We start from the raw sequence: 19960 nt of genomic DNA on the forward strand, positions 1-19960 counted from the left end.
TCATTTAAAACCATGATTATCATTATATCAAAAACAAATCGTAGAAGACAAATTCATATCTTTCATAAATGCAACAAGCGTGAATGATGAATTAGTAATAATAAAATATCCGAAGCAATTACCATCTTCCAACGTCATTACTTTAACGTCAGTCGATGCAGGCCCCGGACCTTCTTTATTGTAGCTCTTTACGTTGACTAGATATTCTGTAAACTTTTTCAGATTTGAGATGACCACGAATACCTCGTCCTCGGGCTCATCTTTGTCAGGGTCTATATCTTTACTGATGACTTGTCTTTGGGAGGCAATATTCGTCTCTTGGTAGCCGATATAATAGCCGAGAATAACACCGTTACGATGGTCAAGGGCAGGAGGCTGAAAGAGGTGAATGGTATTTATTATTTTGTATGGTGCGCAAAGGAGCAAAATTCTCGTATCTCGTGAAAAATAAACTTTTGGTTAGATATACGTTGTGTAGGTCTAGTTATAAGTAACATAATTATGTAAAATATGATCAACATTTCTTCAATTTCTGGACCAAAAATGAAGCATTTGTTAATATATACATATGTTATTACCCTATGGTGTACAATACGGATCAAATAAACAGTTCGTGCAAATAACGATATGAAATGCATTAAATGTTAACACACCTTCCATGAAACTTTCAGTTTCTGGGAACCAAGAGCTGTGACATCGACCTCTATTGGCGGACCATTTGGCGCTGTAAATACAAAATAATTCGTGAGACAAATGCGTGGTGTTATTTCATACCACTGTCAATATTTGAATTTAATATTTTTTATTTTTTATTCTATTTTGGCCATTTTAATAAAAGTGCTCAATTGTTTAGCTTTAAGCCATGAAATGAATACAACACGGCTCTTATAAACATTGTTGAACAAGTACATTACACAACTACTGTTAATGTCACAAAGACTTTATCACGTGACATTTTGTGATCCGCTAGGAGTAGAAAACCAATATCCCATGAAATATTCCATGTATAGGCTATTCACTAGAATGACCGGGCTTAACAATATATCTGATATAAAATAATGATATATTCACAAAAGTTATAGAAGTAAATACTACATGGAACGTTATTTGTAATATTTTCCTGTCCCTACGTAGACAATCACGGTTCAGAACTGTTCACTATTTAGTGGAGAAGATGTGTAAGCGGCCAGATAGCTCAGTCCTCAGTTGGTAGAGCCGCGGTACGGTATACCGAGGGTCCAGGGTTCGAGTCTCGGTTAGGCTGCACATTTTTCTCACCCTGTGATATATATATAAAAGATACTACGCGTCGTTTTATTAACAATTCTACGGGTCCACAGAAACAAGTGTAATAATCAATAATCAATAATATCTTACGTTCTTCTAACATTTTCGTCGACACTTGGTGACTTGTCAACCCCAGACCGACGGCATTGCGGGCACGTATCCGGATATTATACAGGAAGGACGGGTGTAGGTTATCTACCGTGGCGGTAAGTGCATCAGCGTTGATAGATACATTTCGGACAGCACTCCGTTTTTCTCCTGAAATAGCATGATATTTTGTGTGTGAATGTGGAGTTCTGCTCAAGGTGGGGCTATGAGTGTTTAGGCGGTAGCCTAGCAATTACCACAACCGTCCATGAGCAGGCCTTTTTATGTGTTTGACTTACCTTTTTTTAGGTTTTCTTTTTTTTTAACCTTTTTTTCAGTACTCTTATAACTTTTTTATTCCACTATCTTTATTCGGTTAAAGTTGTGTTGGTGTTTTTGTTTGTCTGTTGTCGTTAATTGTTGTGTTTTTTTTTTGTTGTTCTGTTTTGTTTGTTTGTTTGTGTTTTTGTTGTTGTTGTTGTTTCAGAATTATTTTCAAAAAAATATTTTCAATTATAAACAGTTGTAAAGTTGAACAAAAACCTTTTCATATACAAGAATCATGAAATCTATTCAACGCTTACCCGTCGTATTCTGGTATTCTATAACGTACTCTAAAAGGGGCGAGTTTCCGTCAAAAGGCCGGGTCCATACCAGCACAACATATCGACTGCCCTTTTTGATCAATGTCAAGTTTCCGGGGGCATCCGGCGGCTCTAAAATAACAAATAAAAATTAATGACTATGATTTACTAGATAAGAAATAATCAACAAAGTGTGATTTAATCTGTAAACACAAAACACATTAATATTTTATCTTTTTGCATTAAAGGCACACTATGCCTCAGAAATAAATATGTTTTTACTTTCTTTACAATAGACAAACGTTAAATATAATAATGTTTGAATAATGATTTTAGTTAATGTAGATTCTTGTTACCAGAAGAAAGTAGCGATACATGTGAAATAATTTGTCATAAAAGCACAGATATACATACATATATTAAGCTCCAAGATAAAAGTAGCAAAATGTTAACACTGTAGCATTTTGACTTCCATACAAAATACTTATTTACTATAACTGTACGCATTGCCAGAAAGCCACAGATAGATAACATGGTTCAGGCAGTTAACCAATGATACTATAAAAGTACATCTAAATTAAAAAGCTTTTGAGAAATAAAAATAAAAGCTTTTCTGGGGCATAATGGGTCTTTAAAATTAAAATGTAAACAGTCCTTTTTTGTCAAGTTAAATATTCCAACATTCTGCGTATTTAAACAGGATTGAACCGGATTTAATCTCAAATAAATCATTACAATATAATAAAATCATACCAAAGTACATTCGTGTAATTAGAAAGAATGACGTTTGTAAATTTCTAAGAAAAGCAAATATCGCATTCTCGTGTTAATCTCTAAACTATAATGATTGAAGAAAATGGATATTTTTCAAAGGGAAATTTCATTATATTAACTAAATATGACATTCATGAATAGCTTTTTCTCTTCTAAAATCATATTTTTGAAAAGCGATCATAAATTATGTGTATAAAAAAACGCTCTGATATTATGATAATATAACTGTACATTGTTTTGATAAATATACAGTATGCAGCAATACCTCTGCTGAGCAAAACCCTTACAGAGAGTCTGTTGGGAAGCCTTATTTTAGGATGAATTGATACGGTTGTTGTAAAGGGGTTGTAACTCTAGAGAGTGTCGTTCTGCAGAGGTAACACTTATTTTTCACACGTTTTAAGCTTTATACTTCATTGCGATCGTATTTAATTTAAAAATTAAGATTTAATCATACTTATGATAAACAGTGATTGATATCGATTATATCTCATTGGTGACTGTGTGAAATATAAATGGTATTTTTTGACTGACATTTTAACTTACCTAAAACTGTGAGGTAGGTAGCGGTTGAATCTTGGCCAAACGCGTTGGCCGCTGAACATGTGAACATTGTAGTGTCCACTCTTTGTGCTGGATGAATGGACAGTTGAGACAGTTTGCCACGGTCAGTATTTACATCGGTCACCGTATATTGACTGGAAAAAAATATAATATTAAGTATTATTAAGAAGTACATCTGTATTCCCAAATGAGCCGCATCATGACAAAACCAACATAATGGGTTTGCGACCAGCATGGATCCAGATCAGCCTGCGCATCCGCGCAGTCTGATCAGGATCCATGCTGTTCGCTTACAAACCCTATAACAAGTAGAGAAACTGATAGCGAACAGCATGGATCCTGATCAGACTGCGCGGATGCGCAGGCTGGTCTGGATCCATGCTGGTCGCAAATCCATTATGTTGGTTTTGTCATGGCGTGGCTCAAATGAGATTGTAGGTTTCGTATCTATACCAAGAATGTTTGTTACAGAACTGAACATGTTAAACCGGAGCATGGACGCACCGGTCTCATTTACACACATATGTGAAATTTGATTATTATTTTACAGTAATCTTCATATACGTGAAGTGTACTTCTGTACATAATCTCGCATTTTGCTTCTGGTCTTATTGTAGAACACTTTTTGCACAAAATCACTTAATAATAAAATATTGGTTTATTATTATTATAATTACAATTATCATTATTATTATTATTATTATTTTAATTATTATTATTATTATTATTATTATTATTACTATTATCATCATCATCATCATCATCATCATCATCATCATCATCATCATCATCATCATCATCATCATCATCATCATTATTATTATTAAAAAAGAAGACATGATTGTGTAAGTTCATTTAAAAGGAACAACATTGAACCCAAAATAGTAATAATAACGTCATGTTACGTCACCTTCCAATGTTTCCACTTGCAATTGTCTGGTTATGAAAGTTCCACGACACTGATATTGGTTTATCACCTATGGCCTGACAACTGAGCGTGATATTTTGACCCCTTGAAACGCTTATGTTCTTCCGTGAAGTATCAAATCGAGCAGGTACTGCAAAAAAAAAATCACATGAGACTGACATATGCGGAAATTCCCGATATTTAATGATCGATTCCGAAGAACACAAAAAGCGGGAAAATATGTTAAACTTGATAAAAAGTTGTGTATATTAAATCTATTTTTCGTTTATTTGTTTTTTTTTTTGTTTTTTGTTTTTTTTGTTGTTTTTTTTTTGTGTTCTAAATCTATTATAACAACATATGTCTCCAACAATAACAAACAAACAAACATATAATCAACACGTAGAAATTAGATTAATAGCATCATTTGTTGAATGTATTGGTATCATGAAAACAGAAATGCTAGTAAAAAATAACATTCGTATAACACAAACGCCATGTTAAAAGATACCTCTAGGGAGTATTTCGTTTACAAATGTACAATGCACCTAGAAACCAACATTTATTTTTACGTAATATAGAGCTAATTCGTTGTTGTTTTTTGGCTCTTAGAACAAAACACGATCCCATTAATGAGCTAGACACAACAATATTTCGCATATCACCAATGCGATAGCGTGTATGATTCACAACTAAAATGGCAACTCAAAGGTTCCGCTTAATGAGCTATAACATGAAGTGTTTTTTGTCAATTTTCATATCGCGTAATGGCAATGTGAAACTAGTAACGCGGAGAAAACGGCAAAAAACGGTAGCAATCAGAAAGTGCGACACTCGGATCGCTTATCTTTAAATCATAAAAGCATTGCACGAAAAACAATGATTGCAGAAGTATCTCCCGCTAAAATGTTTTGTTTCGCATTGCTTGTTTCCGATTGTCTATTGAAAGAGGTTTAATAACCATTTTCTCGAGAAATTATTATATTTTCATTAACTACGATCACACAGATAAAGCAAAAGCAATCTTTTGTGTCTCTAATTGAAATTTCTGTCAGAATGAATGAATGATAACGCATGAAACTGTGTGACTGTCACCTTAACTTTTCTATTATAAAATTTAAAGCCTATACCCACTGGATTTGTGTAATGGATATGTCCTGTTTTGTGTTTGGAACCTTCCATTCAAAGATTAAGGGATTTCAATATGACAAATACCAAAAAAAATCACAATGGAAACGCAAGCAGATCTACATAGGCAAAGTACATGTATATCCCAAATCGCAACATTTCGGCATTTTCCGTCAAACAATTTCTGATGTCTAGCGAAATCAGCGATGTTCATGCGCACGTGAAAATGATATTGTCAATGAATGGTCTAAACACACGAGTAAATCATGTCTTTACGTAAGAATCACCTCTGCAGAGCAACACTGTTTGGAAGAACAAGATTTGAGCCGCGTCATGACAAAACCAACATAATGGGTTTGCGACCAGCATGGATCCAGACCAGCCTGTGCATCCGCGCAGTCTGATCAGGATCCATGCTGTTCGTTATCAGTTTCTCTACTTGTAATAGACTTGGTAAGCGGACAGCATGGATTCTGATCAGACTGCGCGGATGCGCAGGCTGGTCTGGATCCCTGCTGGTCGCAAACCCATTATGTTGGTTTTGTCATGACGAGGTTCATTTGGTCGTTTCTTACACATGTTTTCCTAGAGAGGGTAAAATTTATTTTGATTGTTACTCCGGTACTGTTGTCGACAGGATATTGTTCTATAGACGGCCGTTTAGAAGAGGTCGCACTGTATTTACTTTTTATTCAGAGTTCGATAGGTACACGTATCAAAATTTCGTACTAACCTGACCAGATATAAATTTTATTTTTTTTAATTCATTTTTCGCCATGACGTAAATGCATTTAAGCAAAATGGGTCAGATTTCGATCTCCCACAATTCATGGGAAGGAGAAAAAAATTTCTGTCCAAAGCTGCGGGACTCGTGAGAATGTCATTAACGATTTAACATTTCGGAAATGTAACATTATCATTTGAAAACATTTGCACGTGCTGAAAGAATAGCGAACATGATAAAAGCTGTTTGTTTTCGTGTTTCAATAATTGATGAAGGAACGTGCATTGAACGGAAAAAGGCCACGCAACGTAATTAATTAGTACAAGGGACCTTTGAATAAATAATATTACAAAATTTCATTTTGATTAACATCGGGTATTGCAGAAGTTGTATGGTCCCTGCGGCATATGTCATAGCTACTTGTCCATATTTTTTTCATATCAATTATGTTCATGGCATGAACGTAAGGGGCAAATTTGATGGTTTAGTTGTTTTTTTTGTGTTTTATATTTGCTATTTTCATTCCAGTTGCTTAATAGAATATGTGTGTTGATTTTTGTTGTTACAACCGTAGAAACGAGGGAAAAAAAACAACGATAAGACCACTGAAACACTGGAATATATTGCATTGTTTGTGTCGAACATGACACAATGGTCAGTCCATGACCATATAGATCCAGTTAGGTAAACAGTTTTGAAAATTTCGAGCATAATCATACAATTAAGATTTTTTAGAAAACATCTTCGCATGTTTACTTTATTATAATATGCATTATCTTTTATCAACATAGTGGTAATTTTGTGAACATTTAAGTAAATTGTTCACTGATTTACTAAACATACATGTTTCACTAAAAATCATACCATGTTTATTTAGGTAAATGTTCACTGATTTACTACGTTATTATATATTTGTTCCGGTAAAGATTTTACCATGAACATTTAGGTAAATGTTCACTGATTTACTACATTATCAAATATATGTTCAATTAAAGATCATACCATTATCATTTAGGTATAAAATCACTGATTAACGACACTATAACATGTATAAATCATTACATGAACATTTCGGTAAATATTCACTGGTTTATTAAATTATTACACATCTATATACCATTATGATTTTCAAACATGAACATTTAAGTAAATGTTCACTGGTTTACTTAATCATCATACACATTATGTTTTATCAACATAATGAACATAATTATCACTGATATAACGTGATTGTACAATGCAATTTTTACGGTTATATCATGAACAGTTTGACTAACATCAAAAGTTGCATACCATGAACAGTTAGGTAAATAATCTTGCTGATTCCATGCCCGATCCGGTTATCAGCGGTACAGAGATATTTGCCGTCATCCGCTTCCAGCGCGGATATAATCTGTAACGTGCCGTTCTCATACATCCGGTAATGATCGGTCTTACTAAGGTCTAGGGGTTCGTACTGGATCGGAAATCCACCTGCAATTAAGTAAATTAGAATCTGTTAATTACAATGTAATATTTGTCACTGATTTTAAATCTTAAAGACCCATATATTTTATCTCTCAAAAGCTTTTTTTTTATTTTCGGTTTACTTTTATAGTTTCCAAACAGTTACACATTGATCAATTACCCGAACCATCATTTTCTCGTGTTGCGTTTTGGCAATTAGTACAACTATAGTCATAAATTATTTTGTATGGAAGTCAAAATACTAATTTGTTAACATTTTTGCTACTTTCGTGGCAAAAGATTTCACATATAGTGCTGTTTCAGGAAACAAGCATCTAACATGCTCTAAAACAATTATTTTATGTCATAAACCTCGTGTTTCCCCTTTCTTTTAAAATTTATTTATTTTCTGATTCATTATGTGCCTTTAAGAAGTGTTACATACTTTTTATTTCCATGGTTGCGAGGGTAAATGATGTACTAAACTGGACCTGGTATAAGTAATAGGAAGAGCATTGAAACACTAGGTTATCTGATTTGTACGAGAGAGCGAACCCGAGTGTTTTGATGTTCTTTCTACTTTGTATCGTAGGCATAAATAATAACATGTTCCCTGTCGTCACAATATGAAACCTTTAAACAAATAACCAATGTAAGAGCATCTAAATATGACTTTGTCACAATAAGTAATAAACACCATAAAACATGAGCCAGTCAACGAGCATGCTCTATTTTTACTCCCTGCAGACAGTGGAATACATGCAGTCCAGTTAGCAAAATTGCATGTATGGGCTGGCATAATTATTTTCAGTAGAAAGGTCTCCAAACTATGATACAAAAATCATAAAAGAGTAACTTTACATATACTATTCAATCATTCATCGAATTATCCGCAATTGAAACCTTAACTAACTGGAACCAAAAGTCAATATACTTTGGCATCAGTACAGAGCCGGGCACCAGTACACTTTTCTCATCCTAATATATCCCCAAAATTGATAATGGACAGTTCGAAAAATGTAAGATGGACGAGTCTATTTTAGATATTTAGCGTAGTTTAAGGGCATTAATTACCTTTGTTTTCGCTCCATGTAATCTTTGGCTCTGGTATGCCGGTAGCGTGACAGTCTAACAGTATTGAACGTTGTCGGATAACGTACGTATCTTCCGGTTCTACAACCCATCTTGGAGGAACTATGGGAATAAAGACAAAAGTATGCAAAATAAGGCATGATTTATGGAATTGATAATAATCAAGCTAAGAGAACATTTTGTTTTTGTTATTGCTGTTGGTGGTGATGTTTGTTGTAGTGGTGATGGATGTTGTTGTTGCTGTTGTTGTAGTTATTGTTGTTGTCGACGTGGTCGTTGCTTTTGTTGTTGTTGTTGCTGATTATGTTTAGGTTTAATAAATAAGTTTTGGATACGTCCGAAGATAGTATAATATCTCTAGATATCAGTTTTCATCTTTGCAATACTTTACTTTAGGGGTTGTCTGAATTAAGCTATGCATGTATATTGTACAATTTAAATAACGCATGTTCTTTATTTTTAGTGTCCTTTGCTAGTAGGTACAGTACACGGACTGAGTTTGTACCATGTACTTATTTCACGTCATATTAAAATCGTGAGCGGCTCAACAACATAAAATTTATTTGTGGAACTGAAAATACACATTATTACACAATGATATTGTATTTGCATGTGTATGATATTACAGTCAGTGTTTGAAATCAATTAATTAATCAATTAATTAATCAATTAATTAATCAATTAATTAACTAAGAACAATGTTCTTCAAATAAGCCGAAACAATATACTTCACGTATTTACAGTCACAATGATTAATGAAAAATATAATTATAAATGACTTTGAAGCATGAATGCATGAAATCGCTGTTATCCTTAATTAAAAAGAATTTATGGTAAACTGCAAATCACCTTACGGGAGCAGATGAAAAATATGCATACCTGTTTTAAAATTGTCAAGCCAATCAACAATAAAGTTATGTTGAAGCATATTGGTTGGCAATCATTATTTCTTTAGTCAATAATTGTATCGAAACTGAAATACACATTTAATTAGTGTCTAACTAACTAATTTAGTATCCTTTCGTGATAATGTTTACAAACTTATCTAGTGTCCTTTAGTGATAATGTTTACAAACTTATCTAGTGTCATTTCGTGATAATGATAACTTATCTAGTGTCATTTCGTGATAATGATAACTTATCTGGTGTCATTTCGTGATAATGTAAACTTATCTAGTGTCATTTCGTGATAAGGTAAACTTATCTAGTGTCATTTCGTGATAATAATAACTTATCTCATACTCTGGTGTCATTTCGTGATAATGTAAACTTATCTAGTGTCATTTCGTGATAATGTAAACTTATCTAGTGTCATTTCGTGATACGGTAAACTTATCTAGTGTCATTTCGTGATAATAATAACTTATCTGGTGTCATTTCGTGATAATGTAAACATATCTAGCATTATTTTGTTATAATGTAAACATATATAGTGTCCTTTCGTGAAGATGTGAACTTTATCTAGTGTCCTTTCATTATAATGTAAACTTATCTAGTGTCATTTCGTGATAATGTAAACATATCTAGTGTCATTTCGTGATAATGTAAACTTATCTAGTGTCATTTCGTGATAATGTAAACTTATCTAGTGTCATTTCGTGATAAGGTAAACTTATCTAGTGTCATTTCGTGATAATAATAACTTACCTGGTGTCATTTCGTGATAATGTTAACATATCTAGCATTATTTTGTTATAATGTAAACATATATAGTGTCCTTTCGTGAAGATGTGAACTTTATCTAGTGTCCTTTCATTATAATGTAGACTTATCTAGTGCCCTTTCGTGATAATGTAAATTTATCTTGTGTCCTTAACATATCTAATGTCCTTTCGTGATAATGTTAACTTATCTAGTGGCCTTTCGTCATAATGTAAACTTACCTAGTGTCCTGTCGTGAAAATGTAAACTTATCTAGACTGAGTGTAATTACGTTATAATATAAACTTATAAAGTGCCCTTTCGCTAAAATGTAAACTTATCTAGTGTCTGTTCGTGATAATGTAAATTTATCTATTGACCTTCCGTGATAATGGAACTTTATCTAGTGGTCTGAATTATTGTGTTAACTATTATCAAGTGGCATTTGATAACACGATTTTGTTAAGTATGGCGGCGTGTGCGGTCCTTTTGGCACATGTTCTACACAAACCATCTTTTCACAGACTTTGCCGTATCCTGCATTGACAAGCACCTGCTACTTCCGGTCACTGTATCTTTCTCGGAAACTTGCATATTTTTACCTCGTACTTTTCTTGCGAAAATAGAAAAATGACTCGATTATTCACAGTGCACTTTCGGCTGTATCAATATTATTGCGTTTAATTAAAGGAGAAATTTTTTTACTATCTTTAATTACTTTATATGTTTAAATCTCGTGCAGCGTTGATGAAAGCATGAAACTTGAAAAACACGTGCCCTCATTATAGTCAGTAAATTGTGTTTATTGAAGTACACGTGGACAGGGTCTCGTAAACACTGTAATGCAAATTAAATGTTTGCACATGATATTGAGATAAAACAATGATCGCGTGATATGAGTCCAATGTTGTTGTTTTTGTGTTGTTGTTTTTGTGTTGTTGTTTTTTTTGTGGGTTTTTTTCTTGATAAAAAACAGTTATATTTTTTAAAGTATTAAGGCGTAAGAAGAAAAAAAGGTAACTTGTTAGTAAGTGAATGAAGATATTTTGGTAGGTTATGTTAAGAGCCCAAACAGTTGGATATATCAGCTTCACATGTACATTGTACCGTTTAATGCATCGTCAATAGCTAAATTGATTTTAAATAGATTATTGTCAGTTACTCAACAGACACTGCTCCGGTTGTTGCTGTTTGTTGTTGTTGTTGTTGTTGTTGTTAGTGGTGGCTGTATTGTTGTTACTTATGCTGTTGTTGTTGCTGCTGCTGTTATTAGTCGCCGGTAGAAACCGGCGACTATATTTGTTACAGTTTAATATTATACCTATGGTAGGAGAAGGCATTAATTTCTGTAAATAAAAGCATAACAATTACTGAACAATTAAAGACTGCAATTGTTTTCAGTAATCTCAAAAATTCAAACATACAATAATGTTGCTCAATGAAATGAAATATTCATATATTGACATCGTAAAAAGCAACATTACAATTTTTATAAAATGAATTAATGACGTATCCCTATGGATCAGTCATTGAATTTAGGGATGTTTTCCCTTTTTTCAAAGTGTCAAGCGTTGCTATTTTATGATAAATAAGACATGCATGATATTTGAAATGACACTTTTAAATTATCTGGTTGTTTGTATGTTATGAGACTTATTCTATTTTTTTATCTTATTTATCATAAAAGCTTCTCCCAGAATCACGTGACAACACGTTATATGTTACAGTTATAAAATCTATTAATAGTAACAAATGGCTTATAAGACAGAATTACAGGTAACTCGTGAATGGTTGGCAGCTGGTTAAAGTGCAAATCAACGTAATTTTGTATGAAACAGTAAGGGCCGGAATCGTATTGGATACACAGAGAAAACTAATAAATTAACTTTGTGTTGATAGTTTATCGCACTGAAAGGCAAAAAAACGTTAAACTATATCGTATGTAACGACAGGAATATTGAATTCAGCTAAATAATATATTTTTTCGATAGTGCATAAGAATAATTTTTTTATGCAGACACCACTTTTACAGCAGAATTGCATTGTTTTATGCAATAATTAAGCATATATATTTTCATAGTCACTTTGCAAATATTCGAGGATCGGTAATAATTTGTCGGTAATTATTGGATTCTGAAGTAAACCAGTAAACCATACGGAGTTCAAATGTATGGTACAACGGTATATTTACAAGTAGAATTATAATCATATCACTTGCTTTACAAGCCTCGATGACAAGGTGTTAGATTTTAAGTTAGTTTCTAATTGAAGACTGTAGGTTCGATAAAGTGATTTTTTATGTTTTCTTTTATAATACTTTTGTATATCGCAAAACTTGACCTTTTATCAAAATTATGAAATAAAAAGAGTGCCAGAAATGATACACACGATTTATCAACGTTAAAAGATATAATAAAAATCAATTTATGAAAACTACACACAGGATTTGTCCAAGATTCGAACTTGCGCCTACTACATGTAGGTTACAACTTCGTCATACTTACCACTAGGCCATCGAGCAGTATTAATTGATATAATTATACATGTAATTATACTTACAATAAAATCGTTAACATTAATCATAATAAGTTATGTAAGCTAACGAAACAGCTCCCGAAAATTATTGAGTCTCGGGTAAATATTGCCAAACAATACTTGCTTATTTAATAATGATAACAGTTTCTTGACAAAATTGCTAAGCAAGTTTGCTTCAAATATGATGTTTTATTATAACATAACATAAATTTATTGCATAAAACTCTTTTACAAAGTTTATAGCAAGAAAGATATAATTGTGGCAAGTACATGAAAACGTGTTTATGAATAAACATTACTCAACTTATTGTTCCTCTTTTCTTTATACTCGAACCATTAAACTGATATTTTCTTTTATTTATGATAATACAATCATATTTCTATCCGGCGACTTGATGCTTTAGCATCAAAATCTCTACTTGTTGTTGTTGTTATTATTGCTGTTGTTGTTGCTATTGGTAGCTGTATTTTTGTTATTGTTGTTGTTGTTTGTTGTTGTTGTTTTTGTTGTTTTTGTTATAATAAACAGTTTTGATGTAAAATACGGCAGCCGAATGTGAAATTCTCAATTTGTACGTTTTCCTATATTATCCGAATAAAATAACGTTTGTATTGTTTTGAATGAATGGGGATATTGTCCTTTACTATGTCGAGAATCGTGTCTTTGAGCTCTTTATCATACAATATTAATTGTTATCATCATAATGTATTAGATATTTGTAAACGATAAATGTTTCCTATAACTTGAAGGTATAATGAAATAGTTGTGTACAAGTTTGATCAACGTTTTGATGAACACTTTTACTTCTCGTCACGATGACGTCATTCCTTAACACAAAAACAATACAGTAACTAACATGTCACATTTTCTGTTGACAATAAAACATTTGTCACGATATTGCGTGACGTTTGGTTATTTCCTAGAAAGAAGGAAATAGATTTTTAAAGATTTACATCTTAGTGAAAGAAAAACATATCAATATTTAAGATCTTCAGTACATTTTCAAGTCAAAGCGGAGATTTGGCCATGACGTTTAAAACACTATTGATGTGTTAAGTGTTTGAAAGTCAAAAATATGTGTCACAGCGTTCGAAATTATATGGCTACTTAAATTTTAGCTTTGTAATATTAGAACCTTTTCTTTATTAATTTCATAAGTGTTTATTTTTTTAATATCATAATAAAATATAAATTACCGTCAACGTGCAGGAACGCCGTAAAATTTGTACTGGCAGCAGCATTGTGAGCATGGCATGTATAATTTCCGTCATGTACCGGACTGACGTCACCAATCTTTAGCAAGCTGCTATACGGACCTGAAGTCTGAAATCAAACATGAAATAAGAAATAATTAATTTAAAAGTCTTAGTGTCCAACTTTATTTGTCATCCAATGAAATTGCTGTATTTCTTAAAAAATATGTGCGTTAATTTTCATAGAAGAAAAAAAGTCGATACTATATCGAATTCCGTTCATAGTCGACTTCTATTTTTCATAGTACTTCATAGAACCACATAGTGACGTAATAAAGTGAATAATAGTGAGGCCAAATAAAGCTTGACACTAAATATGTTAGTATTCATCCGTAGCTGTTCTACAGAAATTAGAAACATTCTTCTGTCGCTATCGCTCCCGTCGAAGTTTCTTATTTCTGTAGAACAGCACGGATGAACACTAACATATACATAGTGTTGACAGTGATGTAAATGAAGGTGGTGGTATTTCATTATTGTTGTTGTTGCTGCTGCTATTGTTGATGTTGCTGATGTTATTATTGTTGTTGTTGTTGTTGTTGCTGCTGCTGCTGTTGTTATTGTTGATAATCAATTATTTGACTGATGTTTTCATTTATCACACAATAACGAAGAATATATATCAATTAGTGTTTTATTATACATTTCGAATCAAGTTTTCACCAGAGCATAGGAAACGCTTATAAATGAGAACGCAGGGATCAGTACATTTATACAGTAATAGGACGATCGAGAGGTTCCCGGTTCGATTCTTTGCCACGAATATCGTTTATTTCCTGAAGAACCTACGTGTAATTGTATTCTTAAAATGTCTTGTTTTAATGGGATATCCTATGGGGAGGGAATTGCTCCAAGGGAAGGAAGATGGGTCAAATACCAGACTTACCTCGACAAGAACACCTATATCTGGTGGTATTGGAAGGCCGTCTTTGGTCCAGTTTATATAGATAGGCAAGTCCCCACTACTGACGGCACACGACAACGTTACCCTGTCCCCTTGTTTACGTGGCGGAATCCGGAACGGATCGATAACAGGTGGCTCTAAAAGAAGTTAATCATGTAATTTATTTATTTATTTATTTATTTATTTATTTATTTATTTATTTATTTATTTATTTATTTATTTATTAATTTATCTATTTATTTATTTATTTATTATTCATTTATTTATTTATTTATTTATTTATTTATTTAAGTTGTATTTATTATTTTACTTTTTGCTAGCGGTTGAAGGACGGTAACTTATGTATATAAAATATTTATAATATTTGTTCTAATAAAAGAATAAGATTATACAAAAAAAATTAATACATGTACATTTCTGAAAAGTAAGAAGTATGAGTAATAATCAATGCCTTTAGATGAGGAAATACGGAATACTTACCGACTACTGTAACAAATACACTCTCCTGCGTGCCTTTTCCCGCGTTATTTACAGCGACGCACACGTGTACTTTCCTGCATCATTACTCTGTACTTTTAAGATAGTAAGTGTACCATTCAAAACCTGCTGCAGATGATTGAGTGGAAGTTTGCGACTGTCTAAAATTGAAAAATCAGCATTCGTATCAAATTTATAGAAAAAAAAACAAATATATATTGACATGTGAATATGACATCTACGGAAGCATACAGGGGACATTGAAACCTTTCTTTAATATCTCTTGATCACGAGAAAAAAATGTAACTAATATCAAAAATATACTCATCCATATACGAAGATATGTTTTTTGTTGTTTTTTTTTGGTTTATTTACTTTACCCACGAGAAAAAAATCACTAATATCGAAAATGTACCCATCGATATAGTTATAAAAGGGAAAAAATAGTACCTAAATGCCACGAGATAACAGACAGGAAGATAGTTAACTTAGATAAAAAAAAATATCGGATGTTCCCTCTATGTTTCCGTACAATAATGAGAAAAGGTTACCACGTGCAACAGCTGTTGTCTAAAAGGTCATGTAAATCAATCCGATATACGCATATTAAGTGTTGGATATACAATGAAGCAGACAATAAATATACCAATTACATCATAAAACATGAATGTTATACTCTTAAAAACATGAATGTTATACTCTTATATGCATGACAATAGATGAAAGACAAAATGACTTTGATGTGTTTTTATTTTGAATTCCAATACACAAAAAAGCATGAGTGGCCGACGCAAAAAAAATCAAACAAACATTAACATTTCCGATAAAAAATAACCCCGTTTAGTCCAGGCGGTCAATGATTTATATATTATATATTTGACGTATTTGTTGAAATTAGATGTTTTGTCATGGTTATGAATAGCAACACGGAGAATTTTCTAAACAAAAAAGATACTCGGTCGTGAAAAACCCTGGTTTAACCGAAAAGTTTGAGTTCTCCTTCTTGCAGATATATTGCCAATGCTAATAATAGCACACGGATTACCTGTCCGGTAAATACCGGGAAAAGGATTGCGAATAGTCCTTAAATTTACCGGAAGTCAAAGAGAAAATAACCTGTCTTTTTAATGAAATATAATACAAAACATTAAATAACTCTATAGAACATATTTAAAAAAAAATGCTGGCTATTCGATAATGTTATTTAGTTTAAAAAAAGTGTAAGTACCTTGGTACCAAGATATGGATTTGATTGGATATCCGGTCACGTGACATTTGATGAAAAGTTTTTCATTGGCTGTCGCAGTCACATTTCGCATCTTACGAATATAGGGTTCACCTGAAATAAAAAAAGATGTTGCTGGTGAACATTGTTGTTGTGTTGTTGTTGTTGTTGCTGCTGCTGTTTTGTTGTTTACAATACGCACCGTATATAGACATAGCATGAAAAAATCCGTTCCATTTATTAAAGAAAGAAAAGACATTGTCATTTCCTGTTTACTGTAATTTACAGCACAATTCATTTTCCCACATACATCATATAAAATGTGACAAAATATGTGAAAAAAATGTCGCTTTAATCTGTAAGTAAAAAACTGTACAGAGATACAAATAAACAAAACAAAGCAAAAAACAAACAAACAAAAAAACAAACTAGAGTATATTTAGGTACATGTATACAGTGCAATCTCTGTAGAGTGGTCAATAACCTCTCTACAATTCTTCCTAAAGTACGACTTCCCTCTCCAAAGCAACACCTCGCGGCTTCAAATAAATTCTTTATCTACCAAAGGGCATAGGATCTAGGCTATACACTGTTAAGTACTGCATGAATTGCAAATACATGTTTTTATAATACATATATTAAATTCTTTATACATTTTCGAAACCTTTCTTGTTTTTTTGTTACACTTTGGCAGCTAATCTGTAAGCGTGTTGCTTTTGCATGATGTCAAAACAAAGTGAGACAGATATGGCAATGTTTTAATGTAAAATGTTTCAAAGATAACATAATGGACTAATTGACACGAACCCATATCTCAGAGAGAAAAAGAAGCAAGTATTAATTGTGAGGCAGTTTGACTAATTGCTGATAAAGTAACGCATTCAAGATTTCTTAACTGCATCACGTGGTTTAAAAAAAAAAACGCTGCGTTATTTGTCATTTTGTCGTTTGGTCAATAGCAGACCATTATCGCCACAATTATCGTATCGTCTGCTAACGTTGAAATTTGAGTGTTTAATTCTGTTTTGTAATTAGAACTACATGACAAAATCGCCGGAAATATATCTGTTTTTTGCGTGTCAATTAAGGTCCTCTTTGCATGCAGGTTTCTGATGCAAGTAATATAATGTAACGCGATAGTGGCATATTACTTGATTGCTTTCTCGTCGTAGGACGAAATAATTGCACGCGAACAATACTCGAGTTGTGAGAAAATCGAGTCGTTTATGTGTATCTAGTGCCTCTGGAAACTTAAAATGCTTCCGCGAGATCGCTTCCTGAAACACGTCTGTTAAAATTTCAAAACATGAACTAAAATATCGAGCGTTTTTCAGTAAAGAAAAAAAGTTCTAAATCGCTATAAACATTACAATACCCTGAATACATCTGATCAAATTTTAAAACTTCAACTAAAATATCGAACGTTTCAAGTGAAAAGCTGTAAATTACTGTATGTAAACGTTATAATTTCCTGAGTTTGAAGCATTTAGTTTCAATAAACAAAAGAACAGATTGTTTTAAGATATTAAGTAGACTAGAATCGACAAATCATGGAACTTGATATTATGATGACGTCATGGTATATTTTGATATCGATTTAGATAAAGTGTCAAAAGAACATTTATACTTTTAAAGTACATGCTTACATGCTTAGCTCATTAGTACTATAGACCTTTTTACGACGCGGTCCGTTGCTATGAAAAATCAACCGGAATTAGTATTTCCCCGCACAAGCGCGATCTGCGTAGGGCAAAAAAGCATAGTCTAACATAGAAATATAGAAGAAGTTAATAACTGTTTTTTTTGTTGTTTTTTCTTTCAATTGGTAAAATTTTGCAGGTTAAAGTGCATTAAATAGTACTAGTATATAAATATTTAAGCCGTTACACGGTTCGTGTGAACACAATTTTAAAGGTTGTACGCAGCTGAAGTTGTACAGAACAGTATCAGTATTTTCATTTCATTGTTATTGGCACTATGTTTTGCTTTGTTTATCAATTATCTAGACAAACACTTTGAAAGATTTTAGTTAAACTTGCATTCTTGTCACGAAAAATTGTTTATTATTTGCTTTGTATTAAAAGTAATTGATATAATTATATGACAAGAAGCACTAACCATAAACATTCATTCGAGAAATATGCTCCGCCTCCCCGACTATATTTGTTGCAACACATCGATAATCTCCGCCTTCCAATCGCGTCACGCTGCTTATGTTGACGTAACTCACTACGTCACTAGCAGCCGTCACAAAACTTCCTAATCTAAGATGGCTACGTTCCGTGAGGGGCTCATCATCGAGGTACCATTTGATTGTAGGTGTAGGATTGCCGGACGCCACACAACGCACACTTGATCTTTGACCTTTCTGCACATATTGGCTTGAATATCCATTCAAAATGGTTGGAGTTGCAGCTAAAATTATATTTATTAATCACACGGTATCATTATAAGGAGGACTTGATGTTTTACACAAACCAATTTTAATCAAGACAAATGATAATTTTAACATCGTGAATTATTTTATACAAATACAAGGTGCATGGCGAATTGATTAAATTATTTATCAAAATAAATTGCCATGGCTTAACTGACTTGTGACCAAGACTTTTAACATATTACAAAAATGGATATAAAATTACAATTGCGAACAGTTACAAAAAAGCTTAAATTATTTTAAAATAACTCGTAACACGTTTATCCTATAGTTTCTAGATGTTTGCAATTAGATAAAGAATGAGACTAACGAGTGTTGGAGCACCACACTAAATACCATATTCCGGTATATACCGGTCAGGACGCTTGAATGATTAAACGCATAAATATCGCCTTTTCACCCTCCGAAATGCACTTTAACTGTCACATTCAACTGTTCATACCAATACAATAATGAATTAAAAAATGTATGAATCGGCGAAAAAAGCAATATTTTTTAACTTTATGATATCATGATTTCTGCAAGCGTCTAGAGTTATCACTCCAACACTGTAGTGAACTTGAATTAAATCCTTAAATAAATACATCTAAAATAAATCAGCGTAAATCAGGGTACCTCCTAGCAACAGTTGGGCGGTAGCTTGAGTCTCGACGTCACCGTCTAAGGCGAAGCATTGATACATGCCCTGGTCCTGACGTCTTACAGACGTTATCTCTAATAGGGTATCATCAGACTTAAACACATGAAAATTATCCCTAACTAAAGGATGACCATCTTTATACCAGTCCAATCGTGTGATGGGGAAGCCAAGGATCGAACAATTCAGGGTGGCTGGTTTTCCAGAATCGACGACCTGTTTACCAGGGGATACTGCAACCGTTAAAGGTACTGAAA

The 19960-nt window shown here is 32.8% G+C and overlaps 1 protein-coding gene across 1 annotated transcript in view; it reads right to left on the reverse strand.

Moving 5' to 3' along the window:
- The window catches only part of LOC132753524 (cell adhesion molecule DSCAM-like), an 88837-nt gene that overhangs the window by 23095 nt on the left and 45782 nt on the right, over positions 1-19960 (reverse strand). The window contains 15 exon segments of the mRNA XM_060744005.1: positions 123-375; positions 654-724; positions 1378-1545; positions 1959-2090; positions 3279-3430; positions 4207-4354; positions 7349-7528; positions 8576-8695; positions 13967-14093; positions 14910-15064; positions 15408-15468; positions 15471-15565; positions 16633-16743; positions 18748-19044; positions 19682-19954. Coding sequence (XP_060599988.1) covers positions 123-375; positions 654-724; positions 1378-1545; positions 1959-2090; positions 3279-3430; positions 4207-4354; positions 7349-7528; positions 8576-8695; positions 13967-14093; positions 14910-15064; positions 15408-15468; positions 15471-15565; positions 16633-16743; positions 18748-19044; positions 19682-19954 — 2343 coding nt within the window.

Source organism: Ruditapes philippinarum, unplaced genomic scaffold, assembly GCF_026571515.1.
Source record: "Ruditapes philippinarum isolate M1 unplaced genomic scaffold, ASM2657151v2 ctg2530_1_1_1_1, whole genome shotgun sequence".
NCBI lineage: Eukaryota > Metazoa > Mollusca > Bivalvia > Venerida > Veneridae > Ruditapes > Ruditapes philippinarum.